General features: G+C 40.0%; 2 protein-coding genes across 4 annotated transcripts in view; one reads left to right on the top strand and one right to left on the bottom strand.

Moving 5' to 3' along the window:
• Positions 1 to 1,790, top strand: part of WDR25 (WD repeat domain 25) — an 87,093-nt gene extending 85,303 nt beyond the window's left edge. The window contains exon 9 of the mRNA XM_017807625.1: positions 1,635 to 1,790. The gene's annotated coding sequence lies outside the window, so the exon portion shown is untranslated. The remainder of the gene's footprint in view (positions 1 to 1,634) is intronic.
• Positions 1,791 to 1,841: 51 nt separating this feature from the next.
• The window catches only part of BEGAIN (brain enriched guanylate kinase associated), a 161,668-nt gene continuing 140,240 nt past the window's right edge, over positions 1,842 to 23,269 (bottom strand). For all 3 annotated transcript variants that reach the window (XM_017807620.1, XM_017807621.1, XM_017807622.1), the window contains 3 exons: positions 10,784 to 10,891; positions 7,131 to 7,214; positions 1,842 to 3,950 (listed from right to left, as the gene is read on the bottom strand). In XM_017807620.1, coding sequence (XP_017663109.1) covers positions 2,577 to 3,950; positions 7,131 to 7,214; positions 10,784 to 10,891 — 1,566 coding nt within the window. In that variant the 3' untranslated portion in view covers positions 1,842 to 2,576. The remainder of the gene's footprint in view (positions 3,951 to 7,130; positions 7,215 to 10,783; positions 10,892 to 23,269) is intronic.

Genomic DNA, 23,269 nt, shown 5'->3' with positions numbered 1-23,269 from the left:
AGAAGAAGAGTCAAGTGAAGCACAGAAGCAGACTCTGAAACTGCAGTAGTATGAAAGGATATAATAGAACAGGATATTAAATAATCAGATATATAACATCTAGCAGAAATGTAATTTTCTGTAATTACCAAAATAGCACTTTAGGTCAGCTAATGAACTGTATTATAAAAGGATTAGTCTGACACTGTGTTCCAGTTCATAAATGACACAATTTACTGTTCCATAGCTTATATATTTTTTTAGGTGAGATAACAGTTAATTTTCACCTCTTGCATACAAATCCTTGTATTCATTGACCAGAGAAATGAATGTCTTGCCTTAGGGATTGTCTAAATTTTATATACCTGAATGAGTCAACAGTGAAGTTTTTTCACACCTATTTTCTGTCTTAGTGTTTTGAATGGGAAATAACAGTTCTTCTGGATCTCCAAACCTATTTACTGCAGGTCACATCCTGCCATAAGAAACAGTTGGCCTTTGGAAACTTTATTCTGTGTGTTTTTTATCGACTTCATGGAATTATTTTTGGCATGCTCTACCACTCACACTCACTGTGAGCAAGTATGGAGATGTAAAAGCACAAGATGTGTTACAGCTTTTGTACCGAAATGAGCATCACTTTAGAGTTATGTTGTGCCTTACCTGTGTGATATTATTAGCTACCATTGTTCTCCATGGTGCTGCTACAGATCTCAGAGGAACTGTAGGGACTTGATGCGTGATTTTCCAAACAGCACAGCAAGTACTTGCACATATCAATAATGGTCAAATTTTTATATTACACAAGAAGAATACGGAGAGCAATGGGAGTTGCTCGTGCCAGATGCATTGAATCTGTGGCTCCATGACTGAAGATACTTATGTAGGAAATGAGCAGTTCTGTAGTCCTGGTTCATAGTTAATTGCCAGGTAACTGCTTGCAGAGAATCAGCAGAAAATGTATATTTTCTTAATAGCTATTGAATGATAAATCATTATTTTAGCTTTATAAGGAACTAGTTTAGATTTCCACAGCAATCTTACTGATTACTACCACATACTTCACTAAGCAAGGACTTATCCCATACATAAGCTGTCAAGAGTCAGTATATTAAGTATACAATATGTGTTTCCTGAACGTGACTTAAAAGAATTACTAAATATTTATTGCCTTATTCTGCCTCTTACCAAACAGCAATACTGAAGCCAGGAAGAAAATCCACAGCATCTCCCTTTCTCTCCTTTTTGTTTTTCTCCTCTTCTCGTTTTGCTCTTTCCCTTCTCCAAGTTGTACACTCCATACTGATGAAACGGTGAGAAACAGAAAAATGGGTGGAGGAAATGCACAAAGTACAGGTAAAACCACAGCTTCTTAGACTTAGGGGTAAAATTCCCATAGGCTACAGAAGGCCAGACTTTCCTTAGGCTTTAGAACAATAGGTTAGAAATACCAAGCTACATATGAGGAAAAGGCAACTGTGAGATGTAACAGTCCTAAAGACCTAAAAGATTGTGTCAAGTATGTGAGTACTGGAGGAGGAGTTCACATCACTGGTTTTCCAGTAGTTTTCAGTTTTCTTTCAGTGCACAGAACTCTGTCTAGTGAATTCAAGCCTGTGGATAAACAATTTTTTTTCATTGCTTACTTTCAACAGGCTGATGAGAAGTCATCCTTCCACGCCCAGAGGCCATGGACTGTGAACCAGATTTCTAGAGCTTACAGAGAAAAAGAGACTTCTTTAGAAAGCAATCTAATTCAGGAGCTTTAGTCATTAACTTCTGCTGGACTGGTGCCTCTCCAAGAAATTCCATGTTCTATTGTCCAGGGTCTATTTTAATGAAGGGAAAAAATAACCCCAAAATAGATCCACTGGTGTCTTTTATTAAGTTATGCAAAATACAGTATTAATTATGACACTGCATGCATTTTAGACAATATAAATGCAAGCCTACAGAAAATGTGACAAAGAAACCCTCAATTACTTTTGAGGTAGTATACAAGGAAAAATAGGAAAGCAGAAACACAGTGGATTAAAAGAACAAAATATTAGTATCACTTTGTGCATACATTAGTCACTCATAAATACATTTTTATGAAATAACTTAAGATACAATTCCGTTCTTGTTAAAAAATATACTTCTTCAAATTCACCATTCCTGTTTGTTTTGATTTCACATGACATTTTATGGTATTTTATCAGGTGGATTTATTTTTTTATCGCCGCCATCATGATTTTACCCTTTTTCTCCAAGAATTTAGGCACAGATGGCCTCATGCACAAAAATAAATAAGAAACCTGCTTGAAGGGAAAAGAATTCTGCTCAAATAGCTTAAGATAGTCTAATAAATACCATTTTGATTATAAAAATATTTCAGGTTTATAAAAGAGGGGAGGGGACGATCTCCCATGTGGAAAGGATGTTAAGTGAAAAGTGCTGTATAACGTTTTTGAAGAGATTTTGTTTTAAACATATAGTACCATTATGAATATATACTTTATAATAATCCTGTTTCTTAGAACCTTATTGTTCACTAGAAGTATCAAATGCTCTTTGCTTCCTTTTGTTTGTTGTCTTATTGCCGTTTTGGAAGATGCCTAGTTCAGAAGGGTTCCATATAATTGTGCTTTTGTAAGGCTGTCCTTCCGACTCAAACCAGTGCTCCCAGTCCGTTGAAACTGCTGCTGTTTGCTGTGAATACCCGAATGGCTTCCTTGATCCATGGAAGACTGGTGGATTTCTGAAGCCTCCACTGAACTCTGATTGAGCGACTCTGCCGAGCTGTTGGGGCTCACATCCACGTATTCTCTTTTCAATACTGGGCTGTTTTCGATGTTTTTGCTACTGCATAACTGGACAGTGATCCTTTCATTTTTTTGGTCTCTTGATTCTTTAGTTTTGTAAGTGGGCAATTTGTCCTGTTTACAGCTAGTGCTGATGTCAATATTCAGACCACTGTCTGTTCTCAGGAAGCAAGAATCCACAAGTCTGCTTTGGCAGATATCATCTCCCTCGGAGCAGCTATCTGCTTTGTAACTAGCATAGATGGGGCTTGTTCGGCTGTCCCCCTTCTTAATAGGGCTGCTGTAGTACTGCTCTGAAAAACTGCAGGGCGACAGCCTGCCAGCGTTCCTGTAAGAGTATGCACCAATGTCCTCCACGCTCAACTGCCTCCATCGCCCAGGCAAGTCTTCTTCTGAAAGGTGGGTGCTCCTGCACTCGTTCCTCATTTTCTGATTTGCTAACGCCTGCTGTGGTGTTATGGCTGAGAAATGAAAAGGCTCATTTGCATATGGAGGCAGAGTTCTGGTAAAAGTGGGTGAGTTCTCGTTGTCGTCAGCAAGCTCCATGTGCTGCGCAGGTTTGGGCTTGGCAAACCTGGGGCTTCCCTGGTGCTCATAACCTGCAGGGGACTTTCTTTCAAACAGTTCGTCTCGATTGCTCATGTAGATTGCTTGCTGAGAGGCTGTCAGAGTGTTGGCTTGGGCGTTCTCCTTCTCCTCGGAGGTGACGCTGAAGCTGGAATAGGAGCTGGAGGTTGGCAGAGAGGTAATGTACTCTGGGAAGGCTTCATGAGAGAAACTGGAATGGAATCCATCTTCCTCGACAGTGCTGTCCGTGGAGTTCTGGGACCGCAGGAACCCCACGTCTTTCACTTGCGTGTCCACACTTGGCCTCCTCTCCCTCCTCCTCTCCTCGGGGCAGTAAAGGGCTGTGTCGCTGCAGTAGATATCGGACTTGTACTGTGGCCTTTGTCCGACTTTTCCGGCAGAGTCCTGAAAATTGAGATCCCTTGTAGAAGGGCTTGACAAGTGTGAAGACAAGCTGTTTGGGTCTGGTTTTTCCAGTACTTTGGCAATGACGCAAGTGGGTATGGTGTCTGCGTAAGAAGTGTGGCACAAGGGGACAGAAAGGCTGCACCCATGTTTTTCCAGATGGATGCTGACTCTTTCCTGAAAGTCAGATGGCAACTATAACATAAAGAGATGGCAAAAAAGAAAGGAGAAAAGGGTACATATCAATACTGGTGTGAGTTGAGTGCTGTTTATAACATGGCATAACTCGCTATGGTTCTTCTGCTAATGTGAGGGCCACAATCTTTGTACATTTTTGGAATCATATGTAATTGAATGACTTTCATTTATCTACCTAGTATTTGGAAGTATTCATTTGCTTTCCCTCATGGACAACACTGTGAAACTGAAAAGCTTCCTTCCAAGTTAATTCAGGTTGGATAGGAATGATCACAGAATCATAGAAAAGGCCTGTAAGCTCATTGAGTCCAACCATTAACCCAGCACTGCCAGGTTTACTTTACTGATGTAAAGTACGTAGTAAACAACAATCTTTAAAAGGCAGGTAGGGAATTAAAACATAGAGTAATACTTCCAGACTGTCTGCCTGGGTGAGATTTGTGGTTGGCGTGTGGGTGTGCAAGGGTTTCTAGGGGGGTGAAGAAAGAGGAGGATGAGATCAGAATTTTCTGTTCTTCTTTTGCCTTTCCTCAAGCTCATCTTGCCTCCAATCCAGTGCCAAATTGGCTCCTGCTCTCCGGCTTCACATTTGATAAACAATGCTGTTTGAAGAGGTGTAAAAGCTGACTTCATTGACACTTAAAGTGGTACTGGCTGCTGTGACAGGAGTGTTCTTGTGCTGGGAAGAAGCAAATCAAACCAGCTTCCTTGCCCCATCAGTTGGACACTGCTTGTCAGATCAACCATCCACATAAGGCTCAACATGTTCTTACATGAATTTATGATTCCCATGACAGAATTAATTAATGTCTGTTATGCATCATAAATCACATAGTTTTTTTGAAAAAGTCAGGATCAGCTCTGTGGGTGGTTCCACCTGCCATTCTGTCATGTGGACCAGAAGAGATAGAGAGACCACATTCCTTGATGCAATCCAAAAGTCTGGTAGGTAAGGCCTACTGAAGTATGACTACACATGCTTTCCAGTCAAATTTTATCTTCCTTGCTCATTTCAGATCTCTATCAATGATCTGACAGCAATATAAAACAGAGAGAGCTGTGTGATGGTTGTGTCTCAGATTTCTTGCTGGAAATCAGAAAAACTCATGTTTGGAATAACTTTTGAGTTTGTGATTGTGATAGCTCCTTTGATATCTGTGTTGATTTATGCCACTTAGGAATTTATCCCGTGAGTGCTTGGCTGAACTCTCATTTACTCTGCACTTATAACTAGAAATCAAGTTCCTCTTTACAAAATAAATAGTGGCTAATCTTATGACCTCACTCCCTCCTTAACTTTGTTTCTCTAGAGGAGAAAACCCTGCAAATAACTGAAGTTGTCCCCTTTCACTTTACTTTTGGCAAAGGAAATTTACAGTGCCTGCTTCTTGTCCCGGTCTCACATTGTATAAGAAATGGAGCTCCTCTTTTAGCTTCACTGGGAAGTTTTTAAAGCTGGTTTAATTCTCTAAACTCAGTGTATTCCAAACATGGCATGTAGTGAAATAGGGTGTTTTTTCAATGAACAGAAACTTCCAGGATATTTTGGATTAATCATTATGTTGCTAATTAGCTCATATGTCTTCCATTGGAAATAAAGAATATGATATTGCCAGTCTGCTGGCAGACAGCAGTATTAGTCACAGTAAGTACAGATGCAACAGAGATTGAATAAACAGGTTGTAAAATAGGCCTGGTGTAAATTGCCACAGAAATGAGGAAAAGAAATACAGTTAATTTAACGTGAAAATGCTGTATGGGGCAGCTACAGTATCCTGTAGCATGACTGTTTGATCTATTTTATATACATTATTAAGATTATGAAATGTGTTAAGAAGAAGAACATTGTTTTCTGGATATTCCACTGGAAACTAGAATTACTAAAATGATATTGCTGTCACATTACTATATTGTACTACAGTTTAGGTTTCTGGATAACATACAATACTTTATCAGGCAATATTTGCATTTGTAAAGAATTTATTGGCTGTGACAGTGCTTTCACACTTGCTAAATTAATAAATAGTTGGACTTATGAGTGGAGATTGCCTGTTTAATTGAGTGTTTGACAGTCTGGGAAATTGTGGGGAGATCCCACATTTGTGATAGTTCTCTGCAAGTGAACCACTAAGAACTTTTAAGGTCCTAATTACTACTAACAGATAGGATGCTTTCAGATGTTAGTAATGTTAGTAATGTTACTGATGATAATTCCTGCTAAGGAAAGTCAGATAATAGGAAAAAATAACCAAGATAATGGTTAATATGGAAGTTCTGTCTCCGTTCCAGAAAATCATTGCCCATTTAACAGAGGAATGTTGCTCCATCTTTATTTACCAGGGTTGTTTAGTGCACTGAAGCCATCAACTGACTTAGAAATTATTTATACATTCCACATTTAATTTTGCATTATTCTATTGCAGAATTGCAAAAGAGAGACCATTTGGGGGAATGTTGACTTGATGGGACTGATGAAGGAAGGGCTATTCCCTGTGACCTTCACTGAAGCAATATATGTGAGGAAGGTGCTTTTGCTTTGTGCAGGGCCTGTATCCCTAAAGACAGTCTTGTTCACTAAGATAATATTTACCTTCCCTTTAAGGAGCCTGTTTCTCAAGCCTAGTTTCCTTGGAAGCAAGGATTATTAATTAAAGTTTACACCTTGGAAATCAATCATTCGGTGCTCTGGTTTCTTTAGAAAAAGGTATTTGTTCTGTCAGTCCATTTTAAAATTCAGGTTTGGAAACTAGCTGGACTGGAAAATAGCTTCAGGAGGAAAATTGATTATATCAGAATCTCTGACGCCTGTAGCTTGTCACTTCCCTGCTCTCACCCCACTGCTTCTCCCCAGCATTTTGCATTCTAGAGTTTGCAGCTCTTTGGTTTTTCTAAAACCTTTGTTTTTCAGGCAATCAGTGCAGGCCCATTCTACTGGATAGGAGGGGTTTTGGGGAAGAGAGTATCTTCAAGTACCATCACTGGCTGTGATTTTGTCAGCACCTCCCTAGGCTGCACAGAATGGTAGCAGGTGCTCAAGCCCTCCTGTGGTTTAAAGGCAGGGTGTGGGGAGATAAAAACTTTAAGGGCAAACAAGTTCTGGAATTGATACATGCAAAATAACCTGTTTTCCATACAATATTTATTTCTTTGAAGATTGAAAAAGTTCGGTCACATTACCTCTGAGAGTTTATGTGCCCTGTCGTAATTCTTGCTGCACTGGAGCAACTGAGCAGCTAAATTGCAGTCCTTCCTATAGAGCTCCTAGAAAAAAACCCAAAAAATAGCCTCTTATTTAAAGTTCACAAAGAGCTTGTGGCTTTCAGCCTTTCTCCCATGTCTGAAAAATCTTTTAAAAATTGACTTTGAGCAAATTTGGAGCATACTTTAACTTTTAAATACATTAAGATGTTGTGTTTCTTGCATGATCCAGAGATATTTGCCCCTTTGCTCTGTGAGGGCTGATAAAATTGGTAAGAATAAAATTTTTTGAGAACTGTTACAACAGAACAGCAATCTGCATTTCAGAACATGGATACTTACCATTAGGAAGTGGACTTTTTACTGTTAACATGCTACTGTGAAGGCTAAAATAAACGTGATCTTTTAAACAAAAAAGAAAATTCAAGAACAGACAGTTTCTGCTGAGTATTGTCAAGATCAGCACTAAAATACTACTGTAGAAAGTGATAAAATAATTTTATGAGACTGTGGGAGAATTCGTTGCAGAAATATACATTATGTTGTTTTTTTAAGAAGGGAACCTCTCTCTCCGTATGATATTTTCTTTCTGGTTCCTGACTCCTTTAATATCTTGCAGAATGCACCTATAGAAATATATTAAATCTCACTGCAAATATTTGATGATCCAGAACAGAATACTTTCACTGGGCAAGAAATTACCATGAGAATTCCACACAGAGAAGGAGAGAATTTAAGAAAGCTGCTTATACAATCTCCTTATTGAATGGCTCCCACAGCGTATTTAATGGGAAAATTCCGTACACAGATTTGCCCTTCACCCAATTTAATTTAGCACACATGAATGTGTAACTGTATCCTTCAACCAGTACCTTTGGGTCCCTGAAGGTAAGAGTTGTATGTTGTTTTTCCTTATGTAGTTGCATTAAAAACAGAGTTGGTTTCAGAAGTTGAATTTATAGGCGGGCAGAGATGAGATATACAAAGCGTAAAGGTATTATGGGCACTAGGCTGTGTTAATCTGTAAAAATTAGAACATGCTTATAGAAAAAAGGTGTTGAATACTGAAATGATTTGGATTTTCTCTGGTCTTAATGTTACAATTTTATTGCCTGCCAATTTTTACTGTTCCATTTATTTTTTAAAAAACTGATAAAGAAATATTCTATGAAAAGGAAATTCCCTCTGTTTAGACATACTGTTTTAAGGTATTCTGTAATAACAGATGAAACAAGATGTTCCTGTCAGCCCATGAGGGATGGGGATAGTTTTCCTACGATCATTAGTTCATTATATCTTCATATTCAAAGGCTTTTAGATGCTCTTGGTTTGTGAATTTTTTCTGTGTCTGTGTGAGCTTTTATACATGCCACTTCTACCTGAAACAAACCGGGGAGACAAATTAATTTATGCAGGTCTTAAATTTTATATTAGTACACACTATTTTCATTCCTGTAAGAACCCAATAATTCAATTTGGAAGCAAAGTCTGTTGCATGTGCATGTGATTTTGACATGTTACATGCACATGAAACCCAAAATATACTGCTGTACAACGTGTAGGTACCGCAAGTCCTATATGGCATTACTAGGCACACAAAAATGGTATCACTCCAAAATCTAGTCCTTTCTTTAAAAGCTGTGTTCCTGTTTCTGTGAAGTGGTTGTCATGGAGAGTACAAAAAGCATTTCTGACACTTTATTTTTAGCAGCTTTAAAAATTACTACAGAAAAATTACATGTGAGTTACATGTGCCACGTGTACTTTGTTCTCAGCGTGCGGGGCCAAGCCATGTGACTGGAGTGACTTTCTCTTCTTTAATGTTTGCCTGAATGGAAACTAGCCATATCTGTGGCAACTAGAACAATAAGCAGAAATTAATGCCAAAAGTGTTTCCAATAATTTAAAACATGTTTTTGCATCAAAAGCATCATTTTACATTTCTGTCAGAAGAATGAGGGGAAATATAATTGAAGGAAGAAAGATTGCCAAGACAAAAACATGTTCTCTCCATGCTGCATTCTTCAGTTTACCACTGTCTCTATTTATTAGGTATAATACTAGTGGTTTGTTTCATAGTTTGTTTCTTTAAAATTTGGAATTTAACCTTTACTTTTATTAGTTTTATTATTACCCTGCGCAGAACTATCCCCAAGAGCAACACTGTGTGCCCGGGAGTGTTGTCCAAATGCTTCTTGAACTCTGTTGGGCTCAGTGCTGTGACCACTGCCCTGGGGAGCCTGTTCCAGTGCCCAACCACCCTCTGGGTGAAAAACCTTTTCCTGATATCCAACCTAAACCTCCCCTGACTCAGATTAATGCCATTTCCTTGAGTCCTGCAAGGGCAGAGTTTTGTCTGCAAACTCACCTCAAGTCTGAAGAAGTGGTACTGTTATTTGAGGCCTCTGGACCATACTGTAATGCTCAGAGTGAAACTATGAAAATTGAAAACACTTCAAATGTGGGTTCAAACCTGACTCCATGAAGTAGTGTAAATGCATGCATACTTACAGGGAGAGTTTGACAATTTTTTCCCACCTCTATTTTAACTTTGAAATATCTCCACTGATTGCAGCTGCGTTAGTCTGGATGTATACCTGTGCTTCTAAAACCTAAATGTAGCCCATTACATTTACCATGCTCCGTTGTTCTTTCAACTCAACTTTTGTAAAAATAAAGGGTCAGATTATGAACTCTGTTTCCATTGGAAAGTTGTTAATTGCATAGGCACAATTCATACCAACAGGCATTTTAATGGGATCAAATGCTCCCTGCTGTGATTTAGAGTGCAGATGAAAAATGGGAAGATTGAATGTAAGATACTGAAAAAATAAGTGCTAAAAGAAACATGTCTTCTGTAGATGAATTTTTTATTAAGTGTTGAGGGAATGCCACAATAATGAACTAAATGCCTACAATCTTCCTTTCTTTGCTGTCTTTGTAGGTTTGTTCCTGGAAGGATTTAATGAGCTTTGTTGCCAGCTGCAGTACGCATGCCAGTTTTCAAGAGTGTTTAATGAGATGCAGAGTGAAAATTGCTAGAGTTGTTCCCTGTTTTGTTCCACATAGAGATAGATAAATTGTTCCACGTTAATGACTGCTGGGGAAAACCTGCCTCCTCCTCCTCTGTGCAATGATCTGAGTGACCAAGTTGGGTCAATCCTACCTTCTGCTAATAGAGCTCACTTGTGCTGGGCATCCCATTTTGGCGAGCAAAGACCAAAAGATCAGAGGAACTGCAGGAAATGTAGTGCTTCACACTGTGCCTAAAAGCCTTATGAGGAGTCCTCACTCCATGCATGTGCCCCTGCAACAGCTCTGAGCATGTACTTGCACCAATTTGCTGTACTGATGGCAAAAACAATGTGAGAATATTGCCGTTTCTTAGAGTATTTTTTCATCAGTTTCAGGTTAAACATAAGGAAAAAAATGTCAGTTGAAAGTCTCACCAAAACTTCATAGCACAAGGAGAGTTGAATTACAAAATGATGAGGACAAACAAATTTTAACTGTTGAGGTGACACGTTACATTACATAAACAATAACAAATTATTCTATAATTTCATGGGAAGTGCAAGACCTAATTTATTTCTAAATATAGTCTCAAGATATATCCATAATTAAATACTTACATTGTCTTCTGACAACTTATCTATTGTCACCTTGGCTTCTATTAAGTGATTATTGAGTGCAATTATTTCATGGCTCAAAGCCCGTTTTTCCTCTTCGTAATGTTGACCCTGTGTAGAAAATGGAATAGTAAGTGTTTTTGATACTGTCAGACTATTTCAGATTAAGACTCAAAGGTTGATGTCATTCTCCAATCCAGTGGAAAGCACAACAGACTGATATTTCTTTTTTTTTTTTTTTTTCCTTTTTTTCCCCCTCAGGTTTTTTTGCTATTTTTACTTAGCAGATGAGGTAAAGTCCTTTGAAAATATGGAGGTCAAATTGGGCTTACATTAGGAACCTTCACAAAAGGCTGTAGTTAGCCTCTGCAAAAGCATTCAATTGAGCATCAGCTATTCCTTCTTAGTTGCAAGACACAGTTTCTAACCTGGAAGGGACTGCAGGTGCTCCTGACATTTGGTACAAGAATGTTTCACTTATGCTATTATCTCCCATTCTCATAGGAGAGGAAGAACAATATTTAAAAGAAAAACAGTTGCGTTTGAGCCAATTTCAATTTAGCTGTTGCCTGTTCTGGCTGCTTTAAGAGCCCTGATTAAGGTTGTTCATTTCTCAAGGTGAATGTTTGCCTGATTGCAGGGTTAACACTTATTAGCAGAACACGACCCACAGTGGGATATCAGGAAAACAGTCTGATCCAAACTTCCTTCTGCCCACTAATTTAATCTTGTTACCAGTAGACTGTAACTCTGTATCATAAATGCAAAGAAATCAGTGGGAAAAAAGTGCCGCTGGCCCTTCTCATATTTTGTCCCATTTTCATACTGCAGTGTTTATTGTATGGCCTCATGTATCAAAAATTGTTGTGTAACAATCATTTATAACCCTGCCTTCAGCTGTATCTTAGTGTTAAAAAGTATGGTAGTTTCTGAATGCTCTGAGATAGAGGCATCTTCCATTTGCTCAGAGCTGTACAAGACCAGGATAACAAGAAGGTTTGAAGATTTTCGGGAGGATCTTTTAGAAAGCTTCACTGTTGTAAGAACAGAAAGTAGGGTAAACCCTAATGTACATCTCTTTTGTTTAATGAACTCAATCCAGTGACAAATTCATGAATCTCAGCGGTGCTGAGCAATCGGACAAGAGGCAAAGGGCAGAAACTGGTACATAGGAAGTTCACCTGAACATGAGGAAGAAATTCTTTACCGTGAAGGGTGGCCGGGCACTGGAACAGGGTGCCCAGAGAGGTTGAGGAGTCACCTTCCCAGGAAATAATAAAAATCTGCCTGGATACAATCCTGAACAAAGTGCTCCAGGGGACCCTCCTTGAGTGGGGAAGTTGGACTAATTGACCTCCAATGGTCCCTTAGAACCTCAACCATTCTGAGATTCTGTGAATGTCACTCCCCATTCTCAAATTGTTAGAGTTAGTTGTGAAGGACTGAAATTTCCCAAATGCCATATTGCCAGGGTCACACAAAAATCTTCTATCAACACATACTCGACATTGTCAGCTAATTGACAGCAATGGGAATTGTGTGTTTTGAAGTCCAAATGAATATCAAGGTTAATTATCCAGCTGCAAAGCATGAGGCTGTATTAAAGAATGGTGATTAAATTGGAAGTGGCAGCTCTCATCCTAAGTTGCTATTTAAAGAAAAACACCTTCTCAAATGGTCTAAGCAAACCCATGGCTTGCTTAAAACAGTGCAGATACGATTGAAGTGTCTCTGTGAAGATCTGGACTGGCCTATTTTAATGTCAGGTTTTTTATGGACTGTCTGTTCCCTGCTGTTGCCAGACCTCTGTTCTGACAGTCCAGCCCTGTCTGGAGGCTGGTTCAGGCTTGACACCTCTCCCCTCCTTGTTTCCAGTGATCAGGCACTCCTGCTGGCTGCCTGGGCATTACCTCATGGAAAGCCAAAGAGTAGCTTTGAGAGCTTGCAAGAGGTCCAACCTTACTAATTTTAACAAGACACACGATCTTAGGGGCTGTGTTTCTTAGGCAGGTTAACGTGGTTTTATATGAGACCCTTAACTCTCATCCACTTTACTGTGAACTAAACAACTAGGCACCTTGTAAACCTCCTGGCCATCTGTGCACCTCTAAAAATCTATCTCCTTTGAGAGTATGACTGAAGATTACATTTTCAAAGGTATTTAGCCGTGTAATGAGGTAGACAAGTGACTACATAAGTACCTGCGAAAAATGTGTCCCCTCAATTTTCGGAGTAATTTAATGCTTTTGAAGGATCCATGTCCACAGGGTAAGGATTTAATCTTCCAAATAACCGTTTGTACTGAAGATTTTATCAGCTCTTGTATGACAAGTTGTGAGTGCTAGGACAGCTGATTTGTAGAACCCTGTTGCTCTAAATCTCTCTGATTTCAGTAAGTGTTGCTTTTGCTTAGCCAGATTGAACTTGACTTGATCTATTTTACAGTTCAGGAAAGAACATCTGATCAAGAATTTATAGTCTTCAGCAGAGAGAAATTCATAAAAGGGCAGCAGATTCAGGCTTTGGTAGCAGTACTTTCCACTGCATTGAGTAATGTTGAATCTGGCTAAATTATGCTTTTGTTTTATTTCAGTTATGATAAATTTTGGACTGATATTTTCCAGACGTTGCATCTGGCTAAATGTGACTTTAAAAAACATTCTGTATTTGTTGAACTGTAAAATTCGGCTTAGTCCAAATTTATTCTATTATAGGTCAGCAAGTGGACACCAAAGTAATAAACATTTTAGCAATGCTGTGGTGGAGGAGGAATGAGAAAGAAAGGCCAGTCCCAGTCTTCTCCACCAGTATATGTTCACATCTTTCTCTTGAAATTAGTGTTTTTGACATGAGCAAAGAGTCTGTTTCACTGTAACAAAAGGAGGTAGCCTAAGGGTGGACAGAATACTAAAAGCCTTTATCATATTGACCACACTGTGTGTCCATCTTTGAAGGCTCAGGGCTTCAGCCAGATTTATTGTGGTCCAGTGGTGCCAACAAGAGGGCAGATGCTTGATCCTGACACACTTAGGGGAAAATAGTGCATCTGGAAGAGACAGTATGGCAGTGCTAGATCACTGCATTAAAAGGATTGCTGGTTATGAGGAGTGCAACTATGAACCCTCCAGTTGCAGCTGAACAATCATATTTTCAGCGTCAGATATAGCTCTCAGAGAGTCATGAAAGGAGCATGAGAATCATAATATCAGTGCTATGATTGTGAGTTACAAATAAAAATGCTTATTTTACTTGTAACCACTCTTGGCAGATCCCTCTATTTTTGGTAGCTTATAGATGCTCAGTCCTCCTGCTCTTCCATAAGGCTGATGACCCCTCCTCTCTCCTTTTGGCACAGTTTCCTGCTCTGCAGGTGCTAACAACCTATATCTCAACTCAGTAGCGAATTAAGTCAATGGTGTTATTGATATGCCAACAGCTTGCAGCTGGGCTGAGGGTTTCTGAAGTCCACTCCAAAATGCCATAGCTATAGACTGCATGGGCTGAGCTGCTGGTGGGTCCTTGTTCAGAAATCTTTGTTGAGTCAGCTCAGTGCATCTTGCCCCTGCCTCCTCCCTTGACACAAAGCCAGCAAACAAGAATACAGCTCTGTAGTGTCTGACTAACACAAGAGAACTGCAATCATGTGCCCACGTCTGAGTCAGATCAAATTTGTGCTGCTTGGTGACTACAGCAGTCACAGCACTGATACTGATGTTGGGGGGACCAAGTGCTCAGAGCCCTTGCTCCTAGCCTGGATTTAGTATGGGTGTCAGTGCTTCTTTCTCAGATCTGAGGAAGGAATTGAATATCTGCTCTTCACAAAGCAACTGTGTGATAATAATCTCTGTCTAGAACGTTGTTTTTTTTTTTTATAATTTGTATCTATCACAGTGACAACATCCCTCATATATTTACATGTCCATAAAAATATAAGGTGTTACTTTCAAAAGTGTTTGGTGCCATGTAGTCCCTATATCTGTAATCTGTAATATAAGTGGGGTAAAAAGAATTCTGGGAGGTTGATACAGCACAAAATAATTAATAGATAAGTGTATTTTGAAAAGTAACAAAAGCTGGATGAAAATATCTGCTTTTCTTGCAAGATCTTGTGGATCCAGAAAGGTTCCTACTCTAGTCCTTCAGAAGAAATGGAGCAGCCTAGAAGTTGGCTGTCTCTCTGGTAAAGTTGCTGTTCCCTTCATTGCTTTCCAGCACCTGGAGGGTGTCTTTAGTGGGTTAACCCTGGCTGGATACCAGGTACCCACTAAAGCCACTCTCTCACTCTCCCTCTGCAACTGGACAGAGGAGAGAAAAGAAAACAGCTAAGGATTCATGAGCTGAGATAACAGCTGGGAGAGGTCACTTACTGATTACCTTCACAGGCAAAACAGACTCAAAGTGGGGACAGTACTTAAATTTATTACTAACAGGATAAGAGCCAAAGAGTGAGAAATAATCTTAAAAACACCTTCCCCCCCACCCCTCCTTCCTTCCATGTTCTCCCTCCCCCCCCCCCAGTGGTGCAGGGGGACAGGGAATGTGGGTTGCAGTCAGTTGTTGTTTCTGCTACTGCTCAGAGAGAGGAGTCCTTCCCCTGCTCCCGTGGGGTCCCTCCCACGGGAGACAGTCCTTGAAGGACCTCTCCAGCATGAGTCCATCCCTCGGGCAGCAGTTCTTCCCAAACTGCTGTCCCGTGGGTCACTCCTCCATGGGGTGCAGTCCTTCATGAATGAGCTGTACTGATGTGGGTCCCCCACAGGGGCCACAAGTCCTACCCAGGAGAAACCTGCTCCAGCATGGGCTTCCCTCTCCATGGACTGCAGGTCCCTGGCAGGACCCCGCTCCATCTTGGGCCTCCCATGGGGTCACAGCCTCCTTCATGCATCCACCTGCTCCAGCATGGGCTCCTCCATGGGCTGCAGGGGCATCTCTGCACCCCGATGGTCCTGCATGGGCTGCAGGGGCACAGCTGCTCCCCCATGGTCTGCACCACGGGCCACAGGGGCCACAGCTCCCGTGCCTGGAGCACCTCCTGCCCCTCCTTCTGCACTGACGTTGGAGTCTGCTTTGTTGTTCCCATGTTCTCACTCTGCTCTTCCCTGGCTGGAATTCTTTCTGCACCACAACCTTCTGTCCTTAAATACGTTATCACAGAGGCATTACTGTTACTCCTGATTGGCTTGGCCTGTCCTGGAGCCAGCTGGCATTGGCTCCACGGGACAGGGGAAGCTTCCAGAAGCTTCTAACAGAAGCCACCCCTGTACCCCCCCGCTACCAAAACCCAGCTACAGAAACACACTACAGTGTCCTACCATAAAGCAGTGTCAGCCTATAGTCAAGACTTAGCTGGTTACTGTCATCTCTGCTGTGCTGTGGGAGCTCTGAGATAGACCTTTTGAAATCAGTCTCAAATTTGCAAATGAGAAGGGCGGGTCTGTGGAAATGTCAGCCTTTTCAAACGCGGCAAAGTAAATCTGTTCTTGATATTCCTGTAAGGAACATTTTAATTGGTAGAATTTCAATGCTACAGTGACAATAATGTAATGGTAGTAGTGACTATCAAGGCATTAGTGGCCAGCCCTACTCCTTTGGAAATCTCTCCTCTTAATTAATGCCCAAATGACAGACAGAGAGAGAGACTTTTTCTGTTACAAATACCACCAAAGAGACACTGCTATCCCATCCTGAATGCCTGGAGAGAGGTTTACAGCAATGTTTTTGGATGAGGAATGGAGGTAAAACTTTTCTCCCTTTTTTCTTTACTACTCTCCTTGTCTAGGAGGAACACAACACTTCCATAGGAAAAATTCCTCACTTCTTTGGAGCAGTGTAACGCTGTTAACTCAGTACTTTTCTCACAGACCAGCAGTCATAATCTTTTCACTGCACATGCTTTAAGGTATCTGCTAAGCAACTGCAGTGGATTTACTGTTGTTCTGTGGATCGTAGTTAGCAAACAAGTGCTATGGGGATATACTTTCAAAACAAAGTCTGTGTATTTTATAATGGTATTTTATAACCTCATTGAAATCATCTTATGAAGGACAAAACAGAGCAGTTGCAGATGACATAAAATGGGGAGGAGTGGTTAGTACAGCAGAGGGTTGAGCTGTACTCCACAGGGACCTCAAAAGCCTGGAGAAATGGGCTGACAGGAACTTTATGAAGTGCAACAAGTAGAAGTATCAAATCTTGCACTGCAGGAGGAACAACCCCATGCACCCATGTATACTGGGGGCCACCTGTCACACATTGCAGCTTTTCAGAAAAGGATCAGGAGGTCCTGGTGGAAACCGAGTCGAAAATGAGCCATCAACGTGTCTCTTTGCTGCAAAGAAGGCCAAAGGTAACCCCGGGCTGCATTAGAAGAAGTGTTGCCAGCAAGTAAAGGGAGATGATCCTTCCTCTCTGCACTGCTGTAGTCATACCTGGAGAACTGTGTCCAGTTCAGGATCCTCAGTAAAAGTTATGGACATACTGGAGAGAGAGTCTAAGAAATGGCCAAGAAGATGATTAAGGGTTTGGAGCATCTCTGTTATAAGGAATGACAGAGAGCTGGGACTGTTTAGTCTGGAGATGACAAGGCTTGGGTGGGATCTCATGAAATGTGGATGAATATCTGAAGGGAGGTTACAAAGAGGACAGAGCCAGACTCTTTTCAGTGGTGCCCAGTGACAGGAAAAGAAGCAACGGGCACAATATAAGTGGCACAAGACATGATGCACAAGCAGTGTCATCTGAACATCAGGAAACTCCTTTACTATGACGGTGATTGAGCACTGAAAAAGGTTTCCCAGAGAGGTTGTAGAGCTTCCATCCTTGGAAATATTTAAAAACTATCTGGACAGACTCCTGGACAACCTGCTCTAGGTGTTTGAGCAGGAGGTTTGAACTAGATGACATCCAGATGTCCCTTCAAACCTCAATCACTCCATACTTCTGTGAGTTCTGTAAAAATGTATGGCTACCATATCTCACTTGACTGCTGTGATAACTGGGGTTGTTATGATATATGGTAGTTTAAATTTCTGTTATTAGCAAATGCTGACATTTGCCATATAAGTAAATGCTTCTACTGTTATGCAAAGATGATTTAATATATAATTAATACATCTCTAGGTTATAATAAAATAGAGAACCAGTATGCCTTGAATATGGTATAAGTTCACTTCTCAAGGTGTGTCATGGTCTTATCTGAGCAAGGCACAGTGTTTGAAGCAAAGGACCTCTGAGCTTGAGTCTTTAATAGAAATGTATGTGGTGGTAGGTATGTCTAGGCCAGGGGCATATCCAACAATGTTGAGAAAACAAGAATAAGAAATGTGTGGTGGAAATCAAACTTTTTTTTCTGCTGTAACTCTCAAAGTTAACAGCTGCTCTATTTACAGTACTTCTCTGTACACCATATGCATAAATTATTTTATCAGTTGACTCATAAAAAAGCAAAATATGGTTTAGATTTGCAGGTATTACTGGGTATTCTATACAGTGCTTCCTGATTTTAAGCATTACTGGGTTAGCATTACTGGGTTAAGCATTACTGTCTGTTAGTTTTCGCTCTGCAGATCTTCGTGGTATTATGGCAGATGACATATTTGTATTTGTGCCTGTTTATGGAGCTTCGGAGCCGTGTGAGTTTATCTGCCAGTTAAGAGCCAAGCTGTGGATATCCCCTACTCACACTCACTTACACCCATGGGCAGAAACTGTCATAAAAACAGTGAACTGGCAAGATGAAAAGAACAAGTAAGAATAATGAAAGACTTTTCACTTAATAATAAAACTGTATCCTTGAATACCAGTTCATGACATAATCCTTGAAGTGCAGGATTTGGTACTGATCATTGCTTGACAGCACCATTTAATACATATTACATTTTTAGTTTTGCTTCTTTGCATAGCTATTTTATTTTGGTTTAAGTGTAAAATGAGTATCCAAAGGAGCTATTCACTTAAAGACTCACCGAACTCACAAGTTTATTTACGAATGCGCATCTTTACAAGCAAATAGAGGAAAAGAGCCAAATGTTTAGCTAATTTATTAGGTAATTCTTTGTCAAATTACAAACAAAACTGCAGGAATTTGTAGGGGTGTATGCAGAGGCTGTGGCAGCATCCTGATTGCACTTCATAATGTACCACTGTCTCCTCTTTGCTTCCCACTGCATTAATCCCCAGGACACCCATCCTTGTCTCAATACCTCTTCAAAATGCTAATAGAGCCTGGCTTTCAGGAATGCTGCTACATTATGGTAAGGAGCAATGACTAATTCATTATATTTATTCTACAGTATATTAGATATTTATTTAAAGTGATTTTTTGTTACTGAGCTGCCAAGGTTGCAGGCAAGACTGCATTCTTTAGAGACAAATGAATGGCACTAAGGAATTGAAAGTGGTCACTTTTCTGGGCAGGTCAGAGAAAATATGTTATTCATGTGTCTTTTGCCTTAGGCCGAACCTACTGCAAAAATCTATGTCATGTTGGAGTTCTTCCACACAAAGAAGAAAGTGGCAAGAACATTATTCCAATGTGACAAGCCTTTCTTATGATGAACACATGGGATAAAAGGAAGTGACAGATGTATGACCCTTGAGTTGGTTCAGAAGAGACTATATTGTCTGTCCTTGCCCATAGCTTAATTTTTTTTATTCTGTAATTCTTCCTAGGAGTTCATAACAATAATTTAGAAGAATTATGGGGCTATAGTGAAAGGGAAGGAACAGAGACTTCAGCTGAGCTACTGGTAAGGAGCAAAATGTTTTACAAAAAGAAAAAGGTTATCTCAATGGGTAGAAAGGAAGTACCACTGCTGCAGGCCACACAAGGTAGGCTCATCAACCTTGCAGCTTGAAGCTGTCACTCTAATGACTGATTGCCTGATGATCAAACTTTCGAGGCACACAGGTTCTTCTGTGGAAATGGAGAGATTACTGGAGACAGGATATTACTTAAATGGACTACTTAGATGGACTGGGAAGAGAAAGTGGCATTAATTTCTCTGAGTGAAAAAGTAAAATGGTCTAGGAATGAAAATTTGGAATTCTGAACTTTGAAATATTAAATTAATTCATATTAATTGCAGATTAATTTAATATGCAAGTGAATTCTAATTAGAGTCAACTACCTAAACAAGGATAATTTCCTAACCAAATAAAAAAAGTAAAGACTAGATTATTTACAGTACTTTGCTCTTTAATATTTTGCTCTGCTCTAGGAATTTTGAAATTCACATTTCCTGTCGCCTTTTGACATTTTCTTTTAATAATTAGTTGAGTAGAAGAAAATTTAAATTCCCCTCCCTTTCCCCCTGCAACTAAAATAACTATTCAGCTGAATACTCTCTTGGGAGCTAAGATACTTCTCTCTCAGAAAAGTTTTCTCTGATGTATCACACTCCTGTGGCAAGGCTGGCTTTTCCTTGCTGGGTTTATCCTTGCACTTGAGAGCATAAAACCTGTTCTTTCAGACCTGCCCCAGCAGGTCTGCTCTTGCCACAGAGCTTGTCACGACGGCAAACCTGCCATTAGGATTATTGTTGCATTATTGTTCCGCTGTGGGCTTCTGTCTCCTGACTACCCCAGTTCACATCTTGGGCTCTTCCTCTTGTTGAATTTGATCTTTGTAAACGTGTCCACGTCCAATGTGCGTATGCCTTTATATTTTTTTCTTCTAATCTCTTATATCTGTTTAATATACGTTGAAATGTCAATTGGGATATTGACTGGAAAGATTTGGTAAACTGGCTGAAAAATTGTAAGTATAGTACAGGGGAATAAACATAATGTACTTGTGTCTTTTCTATGTGAATTAGTCTCTCCTTTTTTATTAAAATATATATCTGCTATTTACTTTGTAAAATCTCATGTTGGGTAAAGGTATTAAAGTTTGATGTTTTCCCCCACCCCAATCAACCCCAGATCCTTGAGAACATTTTGAGAAAATCCGTATAAGCTCTTTTCAAGGCAAAGTAGGGGAAATTCATTAAAGTAAAATGCTCTGTTCAAATATCCAGCCCCTCAGACCCTGCTAAATGGTATCTTTTTGGCGGCATCCCAATTCAAACTGCCATAACCAAATATAATGACTACATTAAATAACTAGTGCAGAAAAAGTGTCAAAAAGTGAAGAGTCATTATGCAAATTGCTTGAACAAAGAGAGGATTTTGCTAGTATATTATTTAAGTCTTCTCTATCTCCTAATGCAGTTTGGGGGGGTTGTTGTTTTAGTTCTTTTTTGTATGAATTTAATTGTGGCTCTTTGGAATTGCTGAGAAACCCTGGGGGGAGGGACAGGCAGGAGTGTGCTAGAGAGCTGGAGTGACGTTTGCTGCACGGTTGTGGTCACATGAAGCTTTGCTAGAGAGAGCCACATTTGATCCTTATAATAGGGCCACTGTTTCTGCTCGTGAGTGTTTGAGGAGTAAACTCTCCTGGTCCAATGGATCGCTCAATGTACTGATTAAGTTTTACTATAAGGGAAGTGCAACACTTCCTTCCCATCTGACTGCTGGGATCAGATCCAAAGAAAATAAAAGACAGACATGTTTTTATGAACAAGGAGATCGGAACCTCACTGCTGTATGTTCCTTGTGTTGGTATTCAGGGTGGTCACTCTAGCTGTTGCCTCCAGAGTTTGTGTAGGTGGGAGAGACTCTACCTTTTGGTGAAGAGAAATGTCACAACCTTTCTTCCATGTCATACAATCAAGAGTCTTGAATCAGCACTTCTGTCCTCTATGCCATTTCAGAGCTATGCTGGAAGGTCATTTGCCTCCTTAACTATTCTGTGTTATATTATAACTCCATAATCCTTTTTCAATCCAGCTGTGAATCTCATTGAAAAGGCCTTTGTTGCCACACAGAAGTTCATGGCCCCATCAGCTGTGCTGGCACAACTTTGTTGTTATCCTGAAAGCCAGGCTGAAGAAAAATAACACTTTAAAATGGGTTCTTTTGTTTGGGGAAGAGATGTTTCAAGTTATTTTTGCCATTAAGGATACTGTGCATGGATCCAATAACCCTCAGTATTTCTCCATGGCATTCAGAGATCTGGCTCACAGTCTAAATATTTTCCACTGCCACCTCAAGATTCAGTTTTCTTTCACCCTAGAGCCTTGCAAAAATTTGAACACTGTGATTTCTTGGTTCCATTTATTATAACTATTTATGTATTTCCTAATAATATTAAATCTCTAAGGTATTATTTTCACAGCAGCTTAGAAATGTTAATATCCTCTTGAGCAGAGGCTAAGGCAAACATTCCCTTATTTATATGTCTAGGGCGTCATAGTCCAAGTCTAAGCCTGTCACCTTCCCGCCTTCCTTTAATCAGCATACAGTTTTCTTCAGAGTATGATATTTCTCACTGTCTGGTGATTTTTTTTTTTTTGAGAACCGTTGGAGGAACAACTCTCCAATGGTGCTGGCTTGTTTGCACTGACTGACAGAGATGCTGAGGATAAAAATGCTTCAGACATATACGTGCTAAACAGACATCTAGTCTTTAGATACCTAAAAGCAGGTAAAATGAAGCTTACTTTAAGTAACTATCTCAATGACATACAAATCATGTTTGGCAGAGCCAAGGACTGAATCCATATCTCCCAAGACATAAATCTTGTAATTCATGGGAAGCTCACTTTTCTGGGTCTCTCTAACTGTCCCCAGGGAAGAGCAGCATGAAGAGATTTTGCAACTAATGTGAATCTAGCTGAGACAGATTTTCAGTAAGTTGATTGGAAATGACCTGTTGAAAGTTTTGAGGGGAAAACCTCAACAAATGGAGAATACACTATTTCCCTGGGTAACAGGAGCTCTATGCCTCTGCATTTGCAAACATCTTTCCACATTTGAGCAGGTCTGGATCCTGAGCAAGTAGTTCTTGTTTTGCCTGATTAAAAAGGCAAAATATCGTCTGATATTTAGCATTTTCTCCCCGTGAAGGTGTTTATATGAGTTGGTTGTCTTTCTTCGCTGCACTAAATGTGAGGTGCTTGAGTCTCTTGCTGAGGCAACTTCTTTACTTCTCAGTCTTTTCAGTTTTCAGACAGCTTGAATGATTTTCCACACCCTTTAAAAAACTGTAAATATCAGAACTTCCACCACTGTCTTCAAACTGGATTTTCTCTTATTTGAAACTGTGGCAAAATCATAATTCTACTCTATTCACTTTTCCCATGGTTATACAAATACTACTTTTGTTGTCTTTGTCATGGCTTGCTGCTGGGAGCTCATATGGAGTTGTTCAACCAGTCTGATTTTCAGAGTTAGTGACCTTTCCTGAGTTTCTGCTTTCCAGAGTACAACTCACTCCCTCTACATTCCCTTTCCCATTTTTGCAATATGGTCTGCAAAGCACCTTAATAGATTTTATGCTTTGAGATGTCTGGGGGAAAACATATTTTGACTGAGTAGGAACAGCTTATGACACTGATTGATCTACTCATCAATATTTAACAACATTGCTAAACATCTTTTAATCTCATT

This window comes from Lepidothrix coronata, unplaced genomic scaffold (assembly GCF_001604755.1).
Source record: "Lepidothrix coronata isolate B3197 unplaced genomic scaffold, Lepidothrix_coronata-1.0 Scaffold19, whole genome shotgun sequence".
Lineage (NCBI taxonomy): Eukaryota > Metazoa > Chordata > Aves > Passeriformes > Pipridae > Lepidothrix > Lepidothrix coronata.
This window is presented reverse-complemented; position numbering and strand designations above follow the sequence as displayed.